We start from the raw sequence: 23,929 nt of genomic DNA, 5'->3' as shown, positions 1-23,929 counted from the left end.
CAAATGTAATGACTGCACACAGGCCTGAGTGATATTACCTCTCCTTTGGGTTTTCTCATTCACTGATGTTGAGCACCATTAATAAATATCAGAGGGGTGTGTGTGTGTGTGTGTGTGTGTGTGTGTGTGCATTACAGGTTTGTTCATTAGAAACTGAAATGTGACAGGGTCTCTGAGGTACCTGGGGCTGCCTGTAGTCCGCCAGAGGGTACTGCCTGGTGTCAGGGGAGTGCTGCCTGTAGTCCAGCAGGGGAGGCTGCCTGTAGTCCGAGGGTGGGGGTTGCTGGTAGTCCCCTCCCGGTGGCTGCCTGTAGTCCAGTGGCGGCTGCCTGTAGTCCGTAAATGGAGGCTGTCGGATGTCTGGTTTCACATCTTGCCTTGCTTTTACTTCTGACCTGTAACTAAATGATGGAAATGGGATTTGCTCGGATAACTCAGGATTCTGAGGGGATTACAAGGACCACATGACTTCTAGGCATGGGTGGGCCACCCCTCTTGGTGGTCCTTTTGCGGGTTCAGGATCCTGAGAAAGTTACTGATGAGAAGTACTATTTTAAAATCTTTGACAAATGAAATCAAGAAATAAGAAATCAAGGTAAACATGATGATGGCTCAACCAGGGCTGTGTGGAAAAGGAGTTAGGGACAGCCCTCTTTGACTCTGGCTACTTAAAACCTTGTACAACTGTAGCAAAGTTAGGAGTTAAACACGGAACTGTATCTCAGACTCTCAGTGTGTCTCAACACCAGTGAATCAACTCTATCCAACTCTCCCTCTCCCACACACATTCATCACTTCATGAAAGCACAACTAAAGTGATCTTAGATCTAAATATTCCATGAATATATAATGAAGGGCTATTTTAACTTGCTAGGTTGGGTCCTTTTGACTATCTTACAGAGGTTAAAAGACTGAGAGCAAACTCTAATCACCAGCTACAAGTCAAGCAGCAAGTCACTGGGTCATTCCTAAGAGTAGGAACATATTACATAGAGTTTAAATATTAGGCCATAACTACCAGATCAGTATCAGGTGCTATTATCAGATACTACCACAGCGGTAAGACGAAAGGGATGAAAGGGATGAAAGGGAAGGCAAAGGTGTTTGTGTCCAACATTTGTCTCTTTCTCGTTTCTAGATATTTCCTCACAGCAGCCCCTCCCCATCCATGGCAGTTACATGCCAACACCTCAGGGGTTGTCTGAAATGCATAGAGTACTGAACCCTGTATATACTATGCTTTTTCCTATATGTACACACCTATGATAAAGTTTAATTTATAAATTAGGCACAGTGAGAGATTATCAGCAGTAACTAGTAATAACACAGAACAATTACAGTAATATACTGTATGAAAGTTATGCGAGAGTGGTCTCTCTCTTTCAGAGTATCTTACTGTCCTGTACTCACCCTTCTTGTGATGATGTGAAATGACAAAATGCTTGGGTGACGAGATGAAGTGAGGGGTGTGACCTATGCACTCTGAGTACATTGTGTAGCCTTAGTCTAGGCTATTACTGACCTTCTGACAATCAGTCAGAAGGAGGATCATCTGCTTCCTGACGGTCCTTGACTTCAGGTACCTGAGACCATGGGAAGCAAACCTGTAGATTAAGGAGGGGGAGTGGGGGCTTCTGTACTCATAAAATAAGTACAGAAACCAGAGTTAGTTGTTTAGTGTTGTTTTGTGAATCCAAACTGTTCTAAACTGAAGGGGTTCCCAAAAGGAGACTAACAGAGTTAATGCTTACCATTATGGGATCATTAATAATGTAACCTGAAAAGTTATCACCATAGTATAAAGGCCACTTAATTCTGTAATTCATTGTCTACTGTCACAGCCACAGTCCATAATGAGCTGCTCAGTAATCCAGGAAGATTAAAAAGAACACATTCAATCTAATGACAATTTTATCAAAAATTAATATAAAGGGTTTGAGGAATTGAGAAAATATTCAGGACCAAGGAAAAACTCAAATGTGTTGAGAAAACAGGATCTAAACCAGTAGAATTTTTATCTTTAAAACCCAGATTTTTTTTTTTTTTTTACACTGGTTTACGGTCTCACTGATGCTGATTATTACTATTTTTAAATATCACTCCCCTGAACAATTGCCATTACTGCAATCAAATATTTGGTGAGGACACACTAAGAATGTAGAGCCATAGATGTATTTACTTGGGGTTTTTGGAGGAGGTTTTCAATCAACACTTTGAGCAGGTCCTGTTTATAACTTACCCCTGCAGATGGGACACATTCCTCTTGGGGACTGCACAGTTTGGGCTTTGCTTTGTAGCTCAGCAAGGTGTCCAGTGCACTCACAGATTGGAAGTGTGCATGCTGAGAATGGGATTCTTTAAACATGCTTTGAATACAATGCCTAACCGCACAAATGCAGGAGTTAAGCAAAAGAACCCAACTGGCCTGCATTTGTGGGCATGCGTCAATGCCTTCCTAAAAAACTATTTGGTAGATTAGACATCACAATGTTTTGAGTCACTTTATTTTCATAATCCGTGTGCCAGGGGCATGCCGTATCTGTTACATGCTCCCTTTCCCACCAGATGTGTCATGAGGCGTAGCAAAAGAGGGGGAAATGTAGGCTCCCCAAAGATTACGCAGCAGCCCAGGATAGGAGCTGTTAAGATGCAAAAGCTGTCACCTACCCCTGCCTTCTGGTGCTCAAACACGCATTTGACCCCAGTGCCGAGTGTCAGGATTTTACGTTGAATTGCACATTGAGGAGTCTTTAATAAGGAAAACACGCTTAATTTTTTATGCGTGTTGCTGATTTCTAAGTTAATGATATCCTAGCTTGGGCAAAAATTATGTTGCTTTGAATGTATAAAAAACTGCATTTTCAGGAAAATTCAAGATGATTAAGAAAAAAATACGGCCTCTTTAAAATTTCTTTACTCTTTGTAGTTATTAATTCCATTATTAAAGAGATTTTAGAGATAATAAAACCAGATTTCTAGTGGCAAATTTTAACAGAATTTGATGGTACGAGCAAGTTCCAGAACCAGGAAACATTGCCCGTGATTGGGGATCTTGTGGGATTTTGCCTCATATGGGCCTTTTAAGAATTCCTTCCAGCCTTAAGCATCTAGGGTTTAAAGTCTGTGAAAGAAGTCAATTTCCAATGTTCTTCCATTGACCTCGCTGTTTAAAACACAGTCAAATATTTTTTTAATTTTTTAAATTTATTTTTTATTTATTTTCAGCATAACAGTATTCATTATTTTCGCAGTCAAATATTAATTATCCTAGCTGGGGAAGGTGAACTCTGCTATTTAGATTTATACATTGGCTCTTTGCTGTTTTCAACAAACGCTTCTCCTTGACTACTGTTTTGCTCATGTCCATATTAAAACTATTTTGTTCCCTGAGCATACACTGAAAGGATTTTAAGGGACAGATAAATAAGGAGAGATATGCAGGGTGTCCCTTGGAAGCCAAGCTGAGAGTAAACAAAATGGGATTAAAATATTCAATCATCCTAATCATAGAATAAGCTTTGCAAGCAGACTGCCATTTAATTTTCTCGGACTTTCCTGGGGAACCAGGCTGGATGTGACATGGAGCTAGGTGGGCACTTCTAATACAAATGAACTCATAGGAGACACATCCATGGTGCTTAGTGTACAAGCTATCTTGAAGACATCTCTAGCCTGATCCAGAGAAAGGCAGAGAGTTCCTGGTACACAGACCATCTTTAAACGCACCTAGGAAAATGATTCTAGGATCTGTAAAATGATTAATCTCTTCATTCATATGTAAATGAGCCACCGGCTAACCATCCACAGTGAAGGCAGGAAACCAGAGTGCCAAGAGAGGTCCCTCTAGGAGTCGGCACTTTCCAGGCTATTAATATTAGTGAAGCAACAACAGCTAAGAACTCCAGGAAAATTCACTGTTGATTTATAAAAATTTGAATCAGGTCCATCTGTTAATCCCAGGATTAGGAAATGTTTTATTCTGTAGTCAGGCCAAAAAAATATTCCAAAGACCGCTGCTTCTCTGCTAAGGGACGACAAGTCCCACCTGTGAGGTAGTAGAAGTTGGGGAATGACCGTGACCTAGTCCAGATGTTATTCCTCCACTGACCCCGTAACATGACAGGGATGAGATTACCCACCCCTAAGCCAGAAGTAAGAAGCCAACGTCCAGGGGAGTCTGACTCTGGAAAAGTGAGATGGAAGTGTGGCTGGGAGGTTCACAGACAGTGGGAGAGCCATCAGAACACTCTGAATTGGGCTCAAAGACTGTGTTCACTCAGCCACTTCTTCCTGAGTCTGAAGGGGGATCTGGGGAAAGCCTGTGTGATCCGTTGAAATAGGGGACACATCAGTGGCTTATTACTGAGGACTCACTCCTCTTACGGGTGGTCAAATTCTTACCTCCCTATCATTTGCTTTATGGTCTTTAGTCTTTTTTCTTCCCTGGAATAGATTAAACTCATTGCCAGCTGAGGACAACAGACAGTTCCTTTTCCGTGAAAGCAAACGGGAGAGCTCTGAGGAGAGCAGGGCTTTCTGGAAATAGCACCTGTGGCAGAGAGAAAATATTTGCTTTGCAGCCTTGTAAGTGATAAACCCACAGAGTTCTGGGACTTGGAAATTGGGTCTCACTTCATCTTCACCAACATGGGAGGCAGAAGCTGGGAAGCAGATGTTCAGAAAACATTAGAATTATGGAAAAGACTGGCGAGGGTTTTGTACACAGAGACATTCCTATAGATTGTTCTGTTTTTCTCCTCTGAGAGAGAGGACACAGCATGGGAATGTGTCTTTATCTCTTTCTTTAACAGCTCAACTAACCCAGCCTCCCTGTCACACGTGAGTCAAGTTGCAATAAGAAGACAATGCTGTTCTTATAGGGCATCCTTTTCTTCTAGAAGATCAAAGTGCCTTATTTACATGAGTTTTTGATCTGGAATGGAAGAACCTCATTAGAGCATGGTAGGAGGCTCTAAGGCAATGTGCAGTAAAAAAAATGCTGACGTTTATTAATGTTTACAAGTCTTTCCACATGTGCCCCTCTCCACACCACCATTACTCTCTGAGCAACCACCGTCATTGACCCCAGGACATTGGCGGCCACTTCTAACTGCTGAGTAACATACATCCACCGTGACCAGTCTCTAGTCAGTTCTCCAGTTGGCCAACTGAGAGGCCTTGGAAAGCAAATCCACGGATGTCTGTCTTCAGCATAAAACCCATTCCAATGACTTCTCACTACCCTTAAGACCGAAATCTTTAACATGCTCATAAGACCCTGTAGAGGGACCCCTATCACTCCCACTGGCTTCATCTCAAACCACGCTCCCGGCCTCTTTCTTCACTACCTTATTTCCACCCCTTTCAAGGTTGCATGCTCCTTCCTGCCAAAGGGCCTTTGTCTGTTTTCTTTACTCTAGACTCTCTTCAGTGTGCTTTCCAACTTCGTTAGCGCCTCCGGATCTATAACTGCTCATCACTTCTTCAGGAAAGGTTCTCTTAATGTGAAGAACAAACACTTGTAGTTGCTAATAAAATCACACTTGTGACACACACACACACCATCTCAAAATCACAGCAAGGAGCACACAGCAATTTCTACTTTATGAAAAGTTCTCTTCCGCCTGTGTCTCATTCTGTCCCGTCCCAGACGCTCCTCCTCCCCACCTCCCTCACCTCTCCGAGTCAGAAAAGCCAGGGGAAAGTTTACCTATTTTCGTGTCCTTGCAGCTGAAGTGGCTGAGGAGGAGCTGGTTGGGCAACAGGACTGTTGGGGGTGGCCGGGCTTGGCTGGGCCAGTGGACTCTGCTGGGCCATCGGGCTCTGCTTCTCTGAGCTGGGCGCCGAGGCTGGGCTGTTGAGCTCTGCCAAGGGGAACCAAAGTGGCAAATGCAATCAGGTTGGCATCTGATAAAGGGCCTCCTCAGAGACTCAAGGCTTGGTTATTTAAGTTTCCATTAGACTTTAAGATGACAGGTTAAACTTATCAATTATCCAATCAAGTTCCAATACCATTCCCAGAATTAGTGTTATGTCATTAGTTATAAGTGTTGCTAAGCAAGGTTAGAAACAGAGTCTCTTGTCATTTTGTCAGGAGGAAAGTTTCCAATAAAAAAAAAAAAGCAATTAAAACAATGAAAATATAATCCATAGGAGTGAGCTCTAGAACATATTCTATTTTTCCAGTGTTGCCCACTGACAGAAAACATTCAAGCCACTACTTTTTGGTTGTAATGAAAAGTCCTACTGGTATTCCAAAGTTTGGATAAGGAACTTAATATAACAGAAATAAATGCTTTTCACAATGTTCTCTCTAGGTCCTTGTTAGTCTTATTGTTTAATAACTCCCTGAACTCCCTGGTTCTTCAGAAAGAAAAAAAGAGCATCAGACAGAAGAATGTTCATGAAGTTGTTCTTTGCTAAAACAGCTTCTTGGATTTTCCTCTAATAGCCTCACACGTTCAACTGAAATTATCTGTATAAATGACGTGATAGAAACAGAACAGACATATTTCAGCCTGGGGAGAATGGAAATGTGAGCCAGATTTTTAGTGAGCAATCTTGCTTAGAGTTAATTTCCATTGACTGTTTTACACGTAATGGTGTCTGCAAATAATAGGTTAAAAACACCATGGTCATTTTCTTTTCTGTTCTTTTTATTTGGTTGGCTGATGAAAGGGACGTGATCTATTCCTTTACAAGCCACTCTTCCCCTTCTCTGACAGCCCAAATTTTAAAATTTCTTCTCCCCCTGAAGGGTTTCTCAACCTCAGCACTGTTGACATTTGGGGCCAGTTATTAATGCTTTGCTGTGAGGGCTGTCCTGTGCCCTATGGGGTGATTAGCAGTGTCCTCACCCTCTACCTACCAGACGCCAGTAGTATCCCTATCCCTATAGTGACCATCAAAAATGTCTTTGAACCTTGCTGAACATTCCCCAGGGGGCAAAATCATCTCAGGAGAGAGCCAATGTTTTATACTGCAAGTCCAGTGACTGCCTGAGGCCTCAGTGTCCAATAGCCCCAAGAGGGAATCAGGAGACGGAGTAAATTAGAGGGGACCAGAGGGAGCAAACCCATCCCTCTCCATGTGGGATGCTGTGACCCCCCTACCGGTGATCTCCAGGGACTGCGTTCTCCAACATCATTAATGAGTCAGCAGCTACAAACCAGTAATGAAGTTGCTGTGTCTGGCACTTAGATCCCTGTGGCCCTCAAGGCTGTGAGTTGTGATGCTCACTACTCTTCAGGCCTCAGGGGGGCGTCCTTATACAGAGAAATTCAAAAGACTAAGTGGGGAATTTAAGATTCTTAGCAGACGCACCATTTTTCTAAATGAGCTCTCTTTATACCACAAAACTTCCTCCAGCTTTTCAGAATCAATCTGACTTTGAAGAATCCTCCGGAGCTTCACTGTGAACACAAATACTTTTTTTTTTTCTTTTTCAGAGTTGTAACTCCATCATCTCTGTTGAATGGGTTCTGGCTTCATATCACCATAAAAAGAGTACTCCTGGGACCACAGGGGCTGATTGAATAACCCAGGGTTTTAGGATTCCCACTCGTTATCTATAACGTCACACAGCTTGATCTCTGAATGAAACTGGTACGGAGAAAACAGGATCTGGGGTGCATGGGTGTGTGAATTTGTGCAAACGTGGCAATGACAATCAACTTTGGACCCTCGGGCCCAGGCTCGGGCACTCACCCTCCTGAGGAATGATGCGGAGGGTGACGCTGAGACCCGCGTCCTTGATGAGCTTCACGATGTCTGCGTGAGGCATGTTGATGATGGACTGGCCGTTCACTGCCAAGATCCGGTCTCCCACCTTCAGTTTTGCACAACGATCTGCGGGACTCCCATCGATGATGCGTCCGATTTTATGGGGCACAGCTAGAACAATCCGCAACACAATCAGGCATCAGGGGTGTTCCCAACCCATGTTCTATCTTTGCGTCCCAGCCCCACAGGAAACAACGCGATGTCAGAAGTCTTCCTTCCATCGGTACATTTGCCTCTGGAAATCATAATCATGCTTATTAAAGGCAGTTCTGTGCACACCCCTGAGATCAGCACTTCTAAAATCAGGTCCTGTGCAGCGAGGGGCCGATTCCAAACACAGGGACCTGGGGTTCTCACTATTCCGAGCATCACAATTACTCGAAAATTAAAAATACAGCCTGTTGGGCCAGACCCCAGCCTTGTCCATCAGAATGTCCAGGCAGCAGGCGAGAATCATGAATTTTTAGATAGAACCTCAAGACATTCCACTACATGCAAAACATCGAGAACCACAGGCATAAATTGCTGTGAGCTCATACCATAGAGACCATAATCCACAGTTTCAGAAAGGTACAATAAATGCTAAGAATTTAATTTTTACCCTTTTCCATTTTATTGACAGGAGAAAACAGGGAAGGAAAGATATCTATATTAATGTGGGATGTTGTGGATGAAGACGCTATGCTCAGTCTCCCATCAGTTACTAAGTTTCAGTTTCAAGGCTGATGCAAATCTTACCTCTTCTGATTTAATCGATTAAGTAGTGTTGAGATCTTGCTACTATCTGATGCATAATATATTTCATCAAAACTAAGATGTCATTCCAACATGCTTTCGTTTTAGGGAAAGAGAAAGAGGGAGGGAAGGAAGAAAGAAAAATGCCATTATGACACACGTTTGTTTTAGGGGAAGAGAGAATGAGAATGAGAATGAGAGAGAAAGAGAGAGGAAGAAAGAAAGAAGGGAGGGCAGAAGGGAAAGAGGGAGGAAGGATCCGACTCTTCTGATTAAACAAGGACACTCCGTGGACTGTAAGATGCTATATAATTTTTTTTAGATATTAAAATAAGAAAATGTGCACTGTATTGATCAAAGAGGGCATATGTCTCTTTAAAACAATGAAAAGTTATTTTATTTATTTATTTATTTATTTATTTATTTATTTATTTATTTCTGTAGGGACAGCCAGGTACAAGAGGATAAAGATTCTTTAGCAGGCTGACTTCTATCCACTGTAAATGTGGGAGCGCCTATGAGGATACCTATTTCTGGAGTCAGATAGCGATGGCACACAGAGTCCCTTTAACCGCTCCCCTGCCCCAAGGAGGTTACAATCTAGAATCCCACTCCTTTTCCTTTCTCCCTTTTAGACAGGGATTCCAAGCTAGGAAATCGCCTGTCAGTGTGACTCTGTGTTGTTGCTCTCCCCGTGGACGTCAGGCACCCATCTATCTGCGGAAAGTGGCAGAGACACTCACGATTTGTTATGCTCTAGGAATGTCTGTTCCCTGAACTCTCAATCTTACGTCCGTGGTACAGCAAAAAGGCAGAACATCCGCTAATAACCACGGCAAGGAAGGACAATCAGTGAGTTAATGACCCAGGGCCTTAATCATATTTCCACTGTGAAAAGTTATAGACCGCATAAGAAAACATTGGCTGAGTCCATGATCCTGAAGTCAATGCATCGTGTTGGAAGCTCAAACACCTTTTTATTTACCACAGACACTGATGGCTCTAATTAAGAACATCTTACTTAAAGCATACTAAAGATCATCTTAGGCTCTCGGGACAAGGTACTTCTCAAGCAGAAATGTAATAAGAACACATTCATTTACTTATTAAAAAAAATAAGGTATTGTGGGGCATCTGGGTGGCTCAGTCATTAAGCGTTTGCCTTTGGCTCGGGCTCGAGGGTCCTTGGTTCGATCCCTGCATCAGGCTCCCTGCTCATTGGGAGGTCTGCCTCTCCCTCTCCCCTCTCCCACTCCCCCCACTTGTGTTCTCTCTCTGGCTGCCCCTCTCTCTGTCAAATAAAGAAATAAAAATCTTTAAAAAAATAAGTTATTGCAAATTGCTTAGTCTTCTGCCATAACGAGAGTGAACAATTCGTTCCCGTTTTTGTCCCCTTCCAGTATGGTACTCCCCTGAACCATGAATACATGTCTCCCTGGTTTCCAACATATCTATTGCTATCTCTCATGTGATCCTTAGAAAGTTACCGGACCTCCCTGATTCATTTTTCAACAGGAAAATTGGGATAATAATACCACTGACTTCACAGGATGGCTTTGCGACTCAACTGAGTTGTCCCATGTAAAGTGACTAGGACAGTGCCTGGTGTAAGAACTGATCGCAAGCTTTCACTTTTCCTTCATTCTTTTTATTACTATTATATTTTAATGGTTCTGATATCACTATTGATATGTGCATGTGCTTCTGTGTAGGTAGCAGCTTGAATTCTTCCACGTGTGGTAAATCCATCCTATCACTAAAACTGAAGAAATGCTTCACTTATGACACAACAGTGTCTCCTAAGGATCACCACAGGAAAACAGCTTTATCTGGGAAGGAGAGGTATGTTTGGGAGATTATCTACAGATGTCAGATGAGGGCAAGCGTCTGGCTTGTTTTTCTCTGGTTTTCCAAAAAAGATGTTGCGCATCTCTATAGGAAAACACCAGCTTATAAGTAAGAGTTTATTATTCAAAGGGGAATCAGTGTAATACAGATGTCCTCATTACCTGCTTTGAGCCTTACACACACACACACACACAATTATGACTACATTAAAATATATATCATTTTATCCTTAACAAATCATGGGAGATAGCCGATGGCATGACTCCCACATATTTAGAGTGGAAGACACTGAAGTACAGTCACCAGCAATTGGCCCAAGGTCACAGAGTCCAACCACGATTTAGAATCCCAGTCTGTCAGATTCCACAGGCTTTGCTCTCCACACCGTGTCTCTTGACATCGTGTGGTCTCTTCTCCCCATGCAAGCACTTGCTGCATGAGCCCCGGGGACTTGTGTTTGGGGAGTGAGGCCTGCCTCGAAGCAGGGAATCCTCAACACTTCAGCAGTGGCCCTCATTCAGGGGAGAGTGGGAGGTGGAAATTTGGCCTGAAGCTGGTTCTTTGTGGCTGCTGTCTTTTGATGGGTAGTGCATGAGGAGAAAGGGAGAGGAGCGGAGAGGCAGGAAGCAAGGGGGAGGAGAGGAGGGGCCGGGAAACTGGACAGTTCCTCAGATCCCTTCTACTTGGGACTTCACATCATGGTGTCATTCCTTGATTTGAAGTCATTTCTTTGGGCATTAGAAATACATTTGAAATGAAATTTAAAAATACACTTTAAAACACATACAGCTGGTATTTGGATGATTTGCTATTTTGAATTATTCATGCCTCTAACTTCCCTCCATTACTGTGGATCATTTAGAATCTACTGGGCAAAAAACCCCAAATGTTTCAAAACATAGTTTTCACACACACACGCGCGCACGTGCGCGCACACACACACACATACACATTTTACGAGCTCAATAACAATAAAAACAAAAACAATAAGTTATCATTTGTTAATTTCCAGGCACTATGCTAAGCACTTATTTTAAATCTTATAGCAACAGTATGATGTAGCTATAAAGTAAAATAATCATGCCTATTTTTTTGTCAAGAAAACAAAGAAGTATCAAAGCCAGATTTCAAATCTATGCCTGTGGCTTCAAACTTTCAGGTTACTCTCTCCTTTTTTTGATCTATGCCAGGTTGAAAGCAATTTGAATTATAAGGACTGAGGGAATGGGTGGTAAGATTTAGCTTAGGAAAGTGTGCTGCTTGAGATTTTTGAGATGAAAGTTTCATTGTAACCAGATTTATTTGCTTATGATGATAACTCTTAGTTTCAAGGCCATTTTCACTTTACCATGGCAGGTAGAATAAAAACTAAACTAAAATAATAAAAACTAAAAATGAAATAATGAAAAACTGAAATCAGTCCTACGGTAGCCACTTAGAATGACTGAGTGGCTTACATAAAATTTGACTGAGTACACAATTTAAAAAGGTCTGCCCATAATTGCAAGTATCTGACATACTTTCGTTCAAATTGTTTTCTATTGGCATTTACTTTAATAAAAACAGTGCTTGAAACTCTTGGCAGCTGAAGACAGCTTCACTTTTCCCTTACCAGCATTTTCCCTACATGTGTAAGTACACTGATCGTTGATGTACAACAAATCATTGACAAAGGGTGTGCTCGCAGAGGATTCTCTCTGAAAACAAGATGCAGTTCCATTTGCTCAGTTATAAGGTCTACAGAACTTATGACCCGAGTGCTTTCTGTGCATTGCTAATGGAATTACAGAGCATGGAAGAGGCCCTGACCTTGGTTTCTATTATTGGGATGAATGGTACTTGTTAATTCTTTGGGAATTGATGACTAAGGTAACTGTCGGAGCACAGTCCATTTAGACAGCATGCCTTCCAGACATCATCTGTCAGGCGGCAACATAAATCAAGCCTTTGAACCAGTCTTCTTGACAGTGTGCTAAGGATACACAGATATTTGGGAGAAGTTGCAATATGTCATGTGGCTTTGAACATACTGACATTTGGGAAGGAGACAATGTGCCACGACTTAGAAATTTCCCCTTTAACTGCAAACCACATAAAGTATGGGAAAAGAAACTCATCTTTTTTTTTTTTTTTCTTTATTTCTTTGTGGGTAAAACACTATGGTACATGTATGTTTTATATTTAAAAAATTTATCTTTTTGATTTTATATTTTCCTGTAGATGAACAGTTTGGCCCTACTCAACCACAGCACTGTTGTTTTAGGGCTGTTCAGAGACAGTCAATGGATTGGATGCTAAGTTTGTTCAAAAGGTCTGGAGTCTCTGGGTCTTTGGTCACAGTAGTAGAGGATACAGTGGTCCTCTCTTTTTGCAGCTGGCTTTTCTTCTGGGACTTTTGTATGGTTTATCCAGGCTCCTTCAACCATTGGCTAACCAATGAATTCTTGAGTTTTACCTTGGGTTTATTCCCATAAAGAAGATGAGACTGTTGCCTGGATGATTTTTCTTGCTTCTGGATTTTTCCTGAAACTTTTGGTGATGGTTTCTTCTTGAAATTCTCAGCTGCATCTGAGGGAAGGGCCTCCTCCCCTCCCCCCCTCCATGTTTCTTTGTTGTTTTTTAATGTATTATATTTCAGAGAAGGAAAACCCGTGACTTAAATTTATATTTAATTACCTCCTTGTTCATCAATCCACAAAGTGGAATTGTAGACGGAGGTGGAGGAAAGCACTAGATACTGAAATTGGATTCTGCATCAATCACGTCAAACTTACAAGCAAGAAGTTTCTGAAATGAGTGTGACGAAAGTAAATACTTCAAAGGCAATCATTAGCATAAACTCTTATTGGCTCACAATTCCATTAATTTGTGAAGGTTATACAACATGTCATTAGCTTAAAGAGGCAGGGAAGGTTAGTCTGGGTTTAAAATCTGTGACCTGGGGCGCCTGGGTGGCTCAGTGGGTTAAAGCCTCTGCCTTCGGCTCGGGTCATGGTCCCAGGGTCCTGGGATCGAGCCCCGCATCAGGCTCTTTGCTCAGCGGGGAGCCTGCTTCCTCCTCTCTCTGCCTGCCTCTCTGCCTACTTGTGATCTCTGTCTGTCAAATAAAATAAATAAAATCTTTAAAATCTGTGACCTGATAGGAAAAGAAGTGTGTGTGCATGTGTGCGTGTGTGTATGTGTGTGTGTGTATGTGTGTTCAATTGGAAGATTCCAGTTGCTTTTCTTAAAATAATCTGTGATGATGACTTACTGACTAGTTTCAGAACTGTGGGTTAGGACAAGAGGATCAGTTACTCCATTGAATACACATTTCTGTAGGGTACCATCTTATTAACAGGTCCAGGCCTTGGTGCAGCGTGGAAGAGAGAAACAAAACAACACATGGCATCTGGTCTCAAAAGCTCACAGCCTAGTTGGGGAGATTCATATAAAAATACAACAGAAGTAGCAATTCCATGGTAAAGGTAACAGGCGACAAGAGTAGAGAAGAGGTGTGAATTATTGAGTCCACGTGTGGACTCAGAGTGGTAAGGAAAAAGGAGGGTCATTCTAGGGAACAGGACACGTAGTGTCCAAGACTAAATGGCAGCTCTCAGTGAAAAACTCATGGGGGCACACAGGGACCTATCATATCCATGGAAGAAGAAGAGAGGAAATGCTTTGAACGTGGGATCCCTCCTGCCTTCACAATTCTTGTTTCCCTCCCTGCGATCCCTGATATGATGCCTTTAGCCAGCTCCTCTAGATGGACCCTGGACACACAAAAACAGAAGAGCATAGAGCAAGGGTTCCTGTCACTTTAACCCGTGGTGCAGAATCCTGTTCTCCTGCCTTCAGAAACCTGAGCTGAGTATTAATTCCTTATCTTCCATATCTCCTTCTTAGGAATCTTGGATAAGCATGTTCTCTTGTGACACATCCATTCAGTTAGATGTTGTCCCTTCCTGGAATGTGACAGAGTGTCCTTCAAAAGAGTGTTTCTTGGTCATCAAGAGGTGAAGATGTGGCAAAAACATGTATTTGATATTTTTTAAAAACTGGCAGTAAAATTAAGAAAAAGCTGACTTGTTTTCCCCCTCAAAGTCTGTGAAATTTGATTTCCAAAAATGAAAACGTCTTCCCTGACATTCATAGCCAACTGAGCTGCAAGACCCCCAAATCGAGCAGCTGGTGTTTAAAGTACTACATATTCCCAAAGTGCACTCCCCACCCCCCCCCCCCCCAGCCCCCGGACCATTAGTCATTCTCTTGTGGTTGAACAGTTTAGTTACCCTGTAGTTGGTAACAAGCAGATGGTCAGATGGGAGAATGGGAAGGGAAGCCCATCACTGGCAATTTGGAAGCCCAGCCAAACTCAGGTTTCCGAGGGCAGAAAGCACCATGTAGAAAGTATTAACTACATGGCTGGAAAGCAAGAAACACTTGTCGGCTGTATCTTGCCCCTCTATGTTTTTATTTTGCACCAATTAAAAAAAAAATCCCTTAGCCAAGTACCGAGAATGGATTGGTAATCTAAAGAAAATTGCATTGCTTTAGGAATTGTAATTAGCTGTAACCTGATGGGTCATATTGCACTGGGCCCTGAAAATTACATGGTTGATCTTATATAGATACAACCATAATTTATTCCCTCCTATACCACTCTGTTGTTTTTGTGTCTTGGGTGGATGATATAAATGAAAACATGTTATAGTCACCAAGGAAAATTATCACAAAGGTGGGTGGTAGGGAAGGAGAAAAATAATCCGTTTTTCTTGTGGCTTCATTTTTTCATCCCCATGCACATCACTAGTAGAGGTAGTCCAGATCATTTTTAAGTATATTGAAGATCCTTAATTTCGCACATACTGACTCAAGAATGCTAAATATGACCTTAATTCTGTTGTGGACATTATGTAATTCATCACTCTTTATTGAGTCATCTACAAAGCAAATGTTCTTCTTTATCTGTCTTTAAACAGACTTTAATATATACCACCCTCTTTCAAGGAATTTATGTGTTTTTGATGAATGTCCTTCATAACCTGACAGTGTCTAGACATTAGAACGGCAGGAACCAAAGAAACTTCAGAATAGTTGTGATTCTCAAGTCTGTCACTGGCCAGGAGGGTAAGTGTGTGAGAGAATGAGGGGCTGAACAGACAGAATGGAAAAACAGTTCTACTTCTAGATACTTAAGACTTTATCTTCTGTGGAGGTCTTCTCATTTCATGGTATATCCTACAGACTCAATTTTTACCTTGCTAATAGGTAGCTGGGACATTCTTTTTGGCCTATTTTGGTCTGAAAGTTACTGTCAAAAATTTGATCTCCTAAGTCAAATATCAACCCTATCAGCACTTTTTCGCAACCCCCCCCCCAAAAAAAAAACCTGATAAAGAAATACATTTCCGTTACTTAGTAAACATCAGGAACCCAGGATTCTCTAGTCAAGGAGTAGATGGAGAAAGTTCTATATTGTTCACCTTGAGTGATTTTCAAGAGTAAAATTGTATAGCTTTTAGCAAGTTTTGCTTACAAATAACCAAACGGCAACCTGATTCAGTAATAATAGAAAAAAGTTGAGAGAGTTACTAATATTAAAATATGATAAAAGGTCTCTTCCCTGCCAAGCTGGAAAAAACAAGTTGTTTTACTCCTTTATGAAAACAGTCACAATGTTGGCTGTTTTCTCAGAACTACCGCATGGTGGTAATACACCCCCCATCCCAAACAAGCAAATCTACCTTTAAAAGGGTTAGGTGCTAGCTTTATGACAAACTGAGTTCCGGAATGAGGAGGTTCCTTTTTATTTACAATTTAATTGCAGGAGCCTTATCCAATCATTACTAGACAATACTGGATTAGTCTATAAAATGAGAAAATCATATAAAAATTTCAAAACTTACATCATGATGTAAAAGAGACAAAGTAAACAGTAAATAACTGTTTCCTAGTAGTTGGAAACCTCTTCTAATGACAACAATTTAATTCAAGTAATTCATGCACAAATTAAAAGACAACCAAAAATAAAATGTTTGTAAGCAAAAAACCTTAGTCTCTAACTAAGTCTTTAACCCAATCCTCTAACGTCACTTCTAATGACCCAAAGGCAAACATTTAAAGTCTGTCAGCTCTTTCTTCTTCATATTTCTAAATTATAGTCTCATACTATAGGCTACTTCTTAATTTGTCAACTAGAGCCAAATCTATTGACTTCCTATTGTGATAGAGGCTTTGGCACTCTTACTCTGCAACCCACCTCCTCTCCTCATCCCAATATAGTTTTTTCTTTTTTTAAAGATTTTATTATTATTATTATTTTTTAGTTATTTGACAGAGACAGAGAGATCACAAGTAGGCAGAGAAGCAGGAAGAGATAGAGGGGGAAGCAGGCTCCCTGCTGAGCAGAGAGCCCCATGTGGGGCTCGATCCCAGGACCCTGAGACCATGACCTGAGGCGAAGGCAGTGGCTTAACCCGCTGAACCATCCAGGCGCCCCCCCAATATAGTTTTATCACTAGTGTAGTTAAACCAGTTCTCACTGTTTTGTAGTCTTACCATATAACTATTGCTCACTATAGTGTTTTGTGGTTCCATTTCTTTTCCTACACAATTTTCCTCCCTCCCACCCTGAATCACATTTCTGATTGTGTCCTTGCTCCCCCCATGTCTACAATATGCTGACTGTTTCCTGTTTCCCCCAAAGCTGCTCAAGCCATGGTGAGTTGAGGACGGGGTGGGGGAGCGACCTCCCTCCCTTGGGTAGGTCGGTTTCTCTCAAGTTCTGCTGCTCAGTGATATTCAAGGGATTCCTGTTGCCCTCCAATGTGGGATGTACGCTTCTGTAACCCCTGGGAACACTTTTTGGATTCACTCTCTCATTTTGCTTGAGTACATCCTACAGTATCTTCCTAAGAAAATGAGAAAACATGCAGGGTAGAAAATAATTTGTCAGTATTTAATGTTTGAAAATGTCTTCACTTTTACCTTCTCTTTTGACTGAATTCTAACTAAATTCTAGATTATATGAAATTACAGATTTGAAAAAATCAATTTTCCTCAGAATTACAGGTATTACTCCTCTGTTCTCTAGTATCCAGCATTGCTACTAAGAAGTCTGAATCCATTAGGATTTTTGTTTCCTGTATGTGATCTTTTTATTTCCCCTTCTCCTTTTGGAAATGATAAAGGTTGTCTCTGTATTTTTTTGGGTTCTAAAGTTTCACAACGATGCATCGTGCTGTAGTTCACTCCAGTCCGGAGGCTTGTTCCTTTCAGTTTTGATTTTGGGAACTTTCATTATAGTACTTATTATTATTATTTTTTAAAGGTTTTATTTGTCTATCTATCTATCAGAGAGAATGAGAGAGCACGTACAAGCAATGAGAGTGGCAGGCAGAGGGAGAATCAGTCTCCTGGCTAAGCAAAGGAGCCTGACGTGGGGCTCAATCCCAGGACCCTGGGATCATGACCTGAGCTGAAGGCAGATACTTAACCAGTGAGCCACCCAGGCAGCCCTCATTATGTGTTTCTTTGATAACTTTCATTATGTTTCTCTGCTCTCTCTTTCTGAAACTCTTATTGGCTAGATATTGGTTTCCTGGGTTGATCTGTCATTTACCACTTCTCTCATACTTTATCTTTCTCTTTGTCCTACTCCTGTGTGACTTCCTTTACTCTTCTATCAATCCTTCTACTGAATTTTTCATTTCAGCTACGATATTTTCAATTTCTAAGAATTCTTTCTTGAATCATAGTATTCTTTTTTGTAGTATTCAATTTTATTGCAAAATAAAAAATCATAAGGTTGTAATATCTTCTCATATCTATGTATATAAGCGAGATGGTTTTGAAGCTTTCTTTTGTGCCCTTGATTATCTCCATTTCTTCTAGTATTCTTTCATCATTGTTTCTTCGCTTGGTTGTTTTCTACTTTAAAAATGAGCATTTCACATTTGGTGGTCATGGTGGTTGTGTTCCATTCTATCCTGAGCTTTTTAAGTTCTGAGTTGCTGAACTTCTAAAGAAATGAGAAGATCTGTGCGATCCATTTCTCTTTTTGGTTTCCTCTGTCCTGCAAAATGAGTTGCCACATTTTTGTCTTTATTTTCTTTTAAGATTTTATTTATTTATTTGACAGAGAGAGATCACAAGTAGGCAGAGAGGCAGGCAGAGAGAGAGGGGGAAGCAGGCTCCCTGCTAAGCAGAGAGCCTGATGTGGGGCTCGATCCCAGGACCCTGGGACCCTGACCTGAGCTGAAGGCAGGGGCTTAACCCACTGAACCACCCAAGCGCCCCCACATTTTTGTCTTTAAAATATCTTCCTCACTCATGCTCATTGCTTTCTTCTTCATTTACTTCCATTTGTTTGGTGTCTGAGCAACAGGAGAGGATAAGCATGTTCTCATTTTACCACCACTAATTAGAAACTGGAAATATCTTTCATAAATTTAAATCAGTGGTTGCAATCAGAATTTTAGTATACCAGTTAGAGATTTGGAATCTATTTGGAAAATAAAAAATATCAATAATTTATGTACTCAAACTTTAAAAGTGCTATTGTCTTCGGTAGTCCTGACAGGTAAAAATATTTTAAAAAAACCCCAACTGTTTCTTTTTAAGAGTTGAGAAAATGTCATAAAATTAAATTTCATCAATCCCAGGTATTGGGTTAAAAATGTTCAATAAAACCACACTTTTTTCCCCTTCTGTATCTTTTGACTGCCTTTTGAGACTTCACACCCATCAATGTACTTGGCTTTCAGTGATTTCTCAGCAGGCCCAGTAGAAATGGTTGATAGTTACAAGCAGGTGTTGCTGACAAGTCATGTTTCTCATTTTTACAGATGCAGTGTATTCTATCTCTGCCATCTCTTTTTTCCTTTTATAGCTTCTGAAATTGTGTTTTGTAAAAAGTCACTTGGCTATCTTCACACAGTTTCCCTGTTACAATAGGTAAATGTCAAAAGCAATCAGGTACAGTATCAGCTTTTCATTGTATTCCCCTAAGCCCTCTGGTAGATAATAACTTCTCGCAATATTTTCTTAATGTAAACGGAAACAGATACTAACCCAGGCAAATGATCCCTCCTGAGCCAGCTGTCCTTTTCAATATGTTATCCAGAAGATTACATGAATATTTATGGGGTCTTCAGTTTCCCAAAGAAGCCAAAGTTCTATGAATGGGGTATTTCGTGTTTTAACTGGAAATAATGCAATTTTGCAGGACTGGATAAAACTAAATATGAAACGACCCTTAAGTCTTGTGGTCAGGAATGAGGAGATTTTGATCACATATAAATTTCGAAAACAACTGTGTCACCTGTGAGTGGCCAAGTAAATCACGTCAGACTTCCCTTATTTGAAAAGGAGGCTATCTCTCACAATTTTTCTTTCGTAGCCTTCTCTTTCTTCTCCCAACACTGCACATTTTAACTTCATTTAGATTTCTGCTTATGTGCCTTTCTCTCACCCCTTGCATTTAAAGCTTAGTGACTCTATGTGTTTTCAGTTTTACTAAGTAGACATATGTCTCCATAATTAATTTCACCTGAGATCATTATCATAAAATGATTTTTATTACCCTAACATGAGAAATGAGTGAGAAATGAAAAACGGAAGGCGAAAGAGCCTGAAAATGTATTTTGTTGCCCACAGCGAAATACCAATTACACGCTAGAGGGAAGTGACTGGGAGTGACAAAGCACATCACGGAAGATGGAAGGAAGGCCCCAAAATACATGTGGAAAGCCCCCCGACATCCTTAGTCCTTAGGGAAGAAATGCAAATGCAAACCAAAATGAGACATTGCTACACACCTACTGGAATGGCTAAAATTCAAACCACAACGATGACGAGAAAGCCTGGAAAGAAGTCCTCACATGGGATGTAGACCATCTGGAACCCTTATACGCGGGGAATACAAAATGGTACCCCAGTTTGGAAACCAACTGAACCAGCAACCCTGCTCTGACATACTTACTCAAGTGAAAATTCTTTCCATGCTAAAACTTAATTGAAAAGTTTCATAGCTGTTTTATTCACAATCACCCAAACAGTAAAGAGTGTGAATGGCTTCAATGAGGGAATGGATGACGAGACCACGGTGCACCCGCAAAGCGGAGGACTCTCACCATGGCGGACCCGTGAAGCAAAATGGATGAATATAAAGCGGAAGAAGCCAGACTGCAAAGGCCAGGCACTGCGTGATTCCATTTTTATGGGAATAGGCAAAACTAGAACGGAAAACAAATCTGTGGTGGTTGGGGGTCAGGAGTGGATGGAGGAGCTGACTTCACTGTGGCAGTAGTTATAGAACTAAATGCATTTGTCAAGACTTACAGCTGATAGCCTAAAAGGGATGTCACTTATGATATATGATTAAACCTTCAAAGTGGGAGAAAGAGTGAAAAGCAGGGAGAGATCAAGAGAAGATTTGGGATGGAAATGAACAGAAGGAAGTAAAAAAGGAGTGTGTCAAGTAAGTAGGAGGCAGGAGGTAGGGAGGGGAGAGTGGGGTGTCTAGGAAGCCTTCACAGGGGAAACCCTGCCTCGTCTTTGTTTTAATGATGAATTGGACTTCTCCAGGGGGGTGAGGATGGAGAGAGCATCGAAGTCACAGGCCACGTGACTTGGCAAAGGCACTAATGTGTTCATTAGCAGAGTCTGTACTGTGGGTGTGAGAGTGCAACAAGCACACACGGGGAGACGGGATCAAGGTAGGAGGAGACAAACAGTGGAAGGCTTATTGGTTGTGCCAGGGGCTGGGAATTGATTTTCACAGCCACATGAGAAGCCACTAATGGATCAGGAAAGATAAGTGATATTATCAGACTAGTTGTTGTAGACAGAGCGCCATGGTAACATGTGAGGGGTGGCGAGGATGGTGGTGAGAAGGCTGGAGGCAGGGAGGGCACCTAGAGGCTCCTACTGTGCTCCAGCGCAGGGCTGCAATGTTTGATTTGCTGTCCGACGTGTGGCCACTATTTAAATTAATGGAAATGAAAGGCAATTAAAAATTTTATTCCTTGGGGCATCTGGGTGGCTCAGCCTCTGCCTTCAGCTCGGGTCATGATCCCAGGGTCCTAGGATTGAGCCCCACATCGGGTTCTCTGCTCAGCAGGGAGCCTGCTTCCTCCTCTCTCTCTGTCTGCCTCTCTGTCTACTTGTGATCTCAGTCAAATAAATAAATAAAAAATCTTAAAAAAAACTTTTTTTATTCCTCAGTCAAGGTAACTTTATTTCAAGTGCCCCGGAGCCACATGTGACTAGTGGCTGCAGTACTGGGTAGGGCAGCACAGAACACCGCCATCATCAACGGAAGTTCTACTGCACTGTGCTGATCTAGAACCTCTACTAAGGCTAATGTAATGGCAGCCAAGATGGCCTGATGGATCTAAGTTTTATATCTGGAAAGAATTTTTGGGTAAGAGCTTGCCTTAATCTCGCAACAGTAGATATGCAGTCGTGTATAAATCTGGCTAAGATCAGCTCAGGTACCTGGAGGCCTGCTTTAAATCTTGTGATCTGATACTCTGATTGGAATTGTGAGCTCCACCTGTCAGTCTTCTGTTGGCCCCTTAGCGCCAGGGAAGGTCAGTATCAGTGGCTAATGAGATGCTATAGACTAGATATTTGTGTTCTCCCCAAATTTATCAGTTGAAACTTAATCCCCAAAGAGATGCTCTTTGGAGGTGGGACCTTGGGAGGTGATCAGGTAGAGGCAGAGTCCTCCCTTATGAAAGGGATCCCAGAGAGTTCCCTGGCCCCCCTTCTGCCATGTGAGGTCACCACGAGAAGATGTGTGATTATGAACCAGGAAGCTGGTCTTCACCAGATAGCAGATCTGCGGCACCTTGATATTGAACTTCTAGTCTCCAGAATATGAGAAATAAATTTCTATTGTTCTGTTGTCTAGGCCACCCGACCGTGGTATTCTGTTATAAAACACTCGGCAACCAGGTTTTATTGTATTTTAATTTCATCAAGTACCTACAAGAATATGAGCTGTTTTTCATCTTGCTGTTCATCTAGCAATTCTATAACATATTCGAATGAAGATTGCTAAGTTGGACTATTCTTCTACCTCATGTTATCTCAATTGCTCTGTGTCAGAGAACCAAAAGGGACCATCTTTTAAATGATGTGCTCTTCCTTGTTTCCTAAAAGACCTCATGACAAATCCATACATATACCCTTTACGATGAACAGTCTCTGAACATAAGGTTTTGGTTCTACCCTCAAAAGCAGATGGGTTTCTTTGGTTGCTCAACATCTGGGCATATTTGCGGAGCAAACCCTATAGAAATAGGATCTGGGAGAGGTCACCCTGGCAAATGAAAATGCCAGTAGCAGGCCCCACTGTTTAGTTAATTTTCTTTTTAACACTATACACCTTAGGAATGCCTAGTGATCATTACCCAGAAGAGACTGACTAAGCTCTAGAAGTGTTTCCAAGAAAACATTTGGGAAGAAACTCAGCTTACAGAGCAAAATCATGGGTGGTCCAAATGAATAAATAAAAAGCTTCCACCAGGATTTGGTGTGACTCAAAATAGTTTGGGGACAGGTACCCCCTAAGTCTTTGGTCAAAGCTGGGGCTCAAAAAAGAAATACTATTCATCCCATTCTGAGTGGGAAAAATATAACACTCTTTCCATATAGCTGAAATATGGTGATAAGTAATAATCCTGTGTTCACTTAACAACATGCTTTTAAATTGATTGCATATGTAGAAATAGCTTTTCTTAATGGGTTGACTGTTGGGAAAAAAAGAAGAAAAATAAGATTACAGAGAATTTAATTTAAGGGGGACTTGAATATGTTATTAAGAGAGTATGCTTCTACAGAAGTGACCTGTGGGCTTAGAATTCATTTGAACCCCATGGGGAGTGATGGACATTTTGCACCGGTGAAGGGTAATCTGGTTCCTTAAGTCTGGGCTCTCTTTGTCGTTACCATCTCCCTGTACTAGTTAGTGAATAATAAGGAGGTGCAGGATGTAAGCCCTGAAGAAACAGCTCCTGATCACCCATTTGCCCCACTTTTAAGACAACCAAGGAGCTGAAGGTAAGAAGACATTCACCCCATGCACCTTCTGCTGCTGCCTAGAGAGTCTCTGAACACAATAACAAAATCTCTCCTGAAAAGTTATTCCCGGTGGGGAAAACTTACGATTTATAAGCTCTAGTCAAATGATAAGAAAAATCAGTCTAGAATTTTAAAAAAATGCTCTGTGAGAACTCAGATTTTTTGATAGGTTACACTGCTCTTCTTTTTGAAAACAGAAAAGAATGATGGTGTTTCTCTGTGGACTTACTCTTACAATTAAATGATCTTTAAATCTGTTAGCGCTAAGAGAGTGCCATCTTTACGATCATCTTTCCATTTTAGTAAATAGATGGCTCGGTGTTCAGATATCAGTACTCAGAATTTGACGTAAAATCTTTTTGTGTTTGCTCGTCTGCTTCCTTGTAGGACCTCAGCAGCCAGCTTTTAGCTTGGGATCAAAACTAGTCATGCTCCGGATTGAGAGAATGGAATTTAATCAATAGGTCCTATTCATCCTGGTTTGAGCTGG

At 41.4% G+C, this 23,929-nt stretch overlaps 1 protein-coding gene across 9 annotated transcripts in view; it reads right to left on the bottom strand.

The window, feature by feature from the left end:
• Positions 1-23,929, bottom strand: part of MAGI2 (membrane associated guanylate kinase, WW and PDZ domain containing 2) — a 1,346,145-nt gene that overhangs the window by 119,186 nt on the left and 1,203,030 nt on the right. For all 9 annotated transcript variants that reach the window (XM_082691818.1, XM_082691817.1, XM_082691819.1 and 6 more), the window contains 3 exons: positions 7,708-7,893; positions 5,711-5,864; positions 182-401 (listed from right to left, as the gene is read on the bottom strand). In XM_082691818.1, the coding sequence (XP_082547944.1) occupies positions 182-401; positions 5,711-5,864; positions 7,708-7,893 (560 nt within the window). The remainder of the gene's footprint in view (positions 1-181; positions 402-5,710; positions 5,865-7,707; positions 7,894-23,929) is intronic.

Source organism: Mustela nivalis, assembly GCF_964662115.1.
Source record: "Mustela nivalis genome assembly, chromosome: 12".
NCBI classification, from domain to species: Eukaryota; Metazoa; Chordata; class Mammalia; order Carnivora; family Mustelidae; genus Mustela; species Mustela nivalis.
Note: the sequence above shows the minus strand (reverse complement) of the source record. Positions and strands in the feature narration are given on the sequence as shown.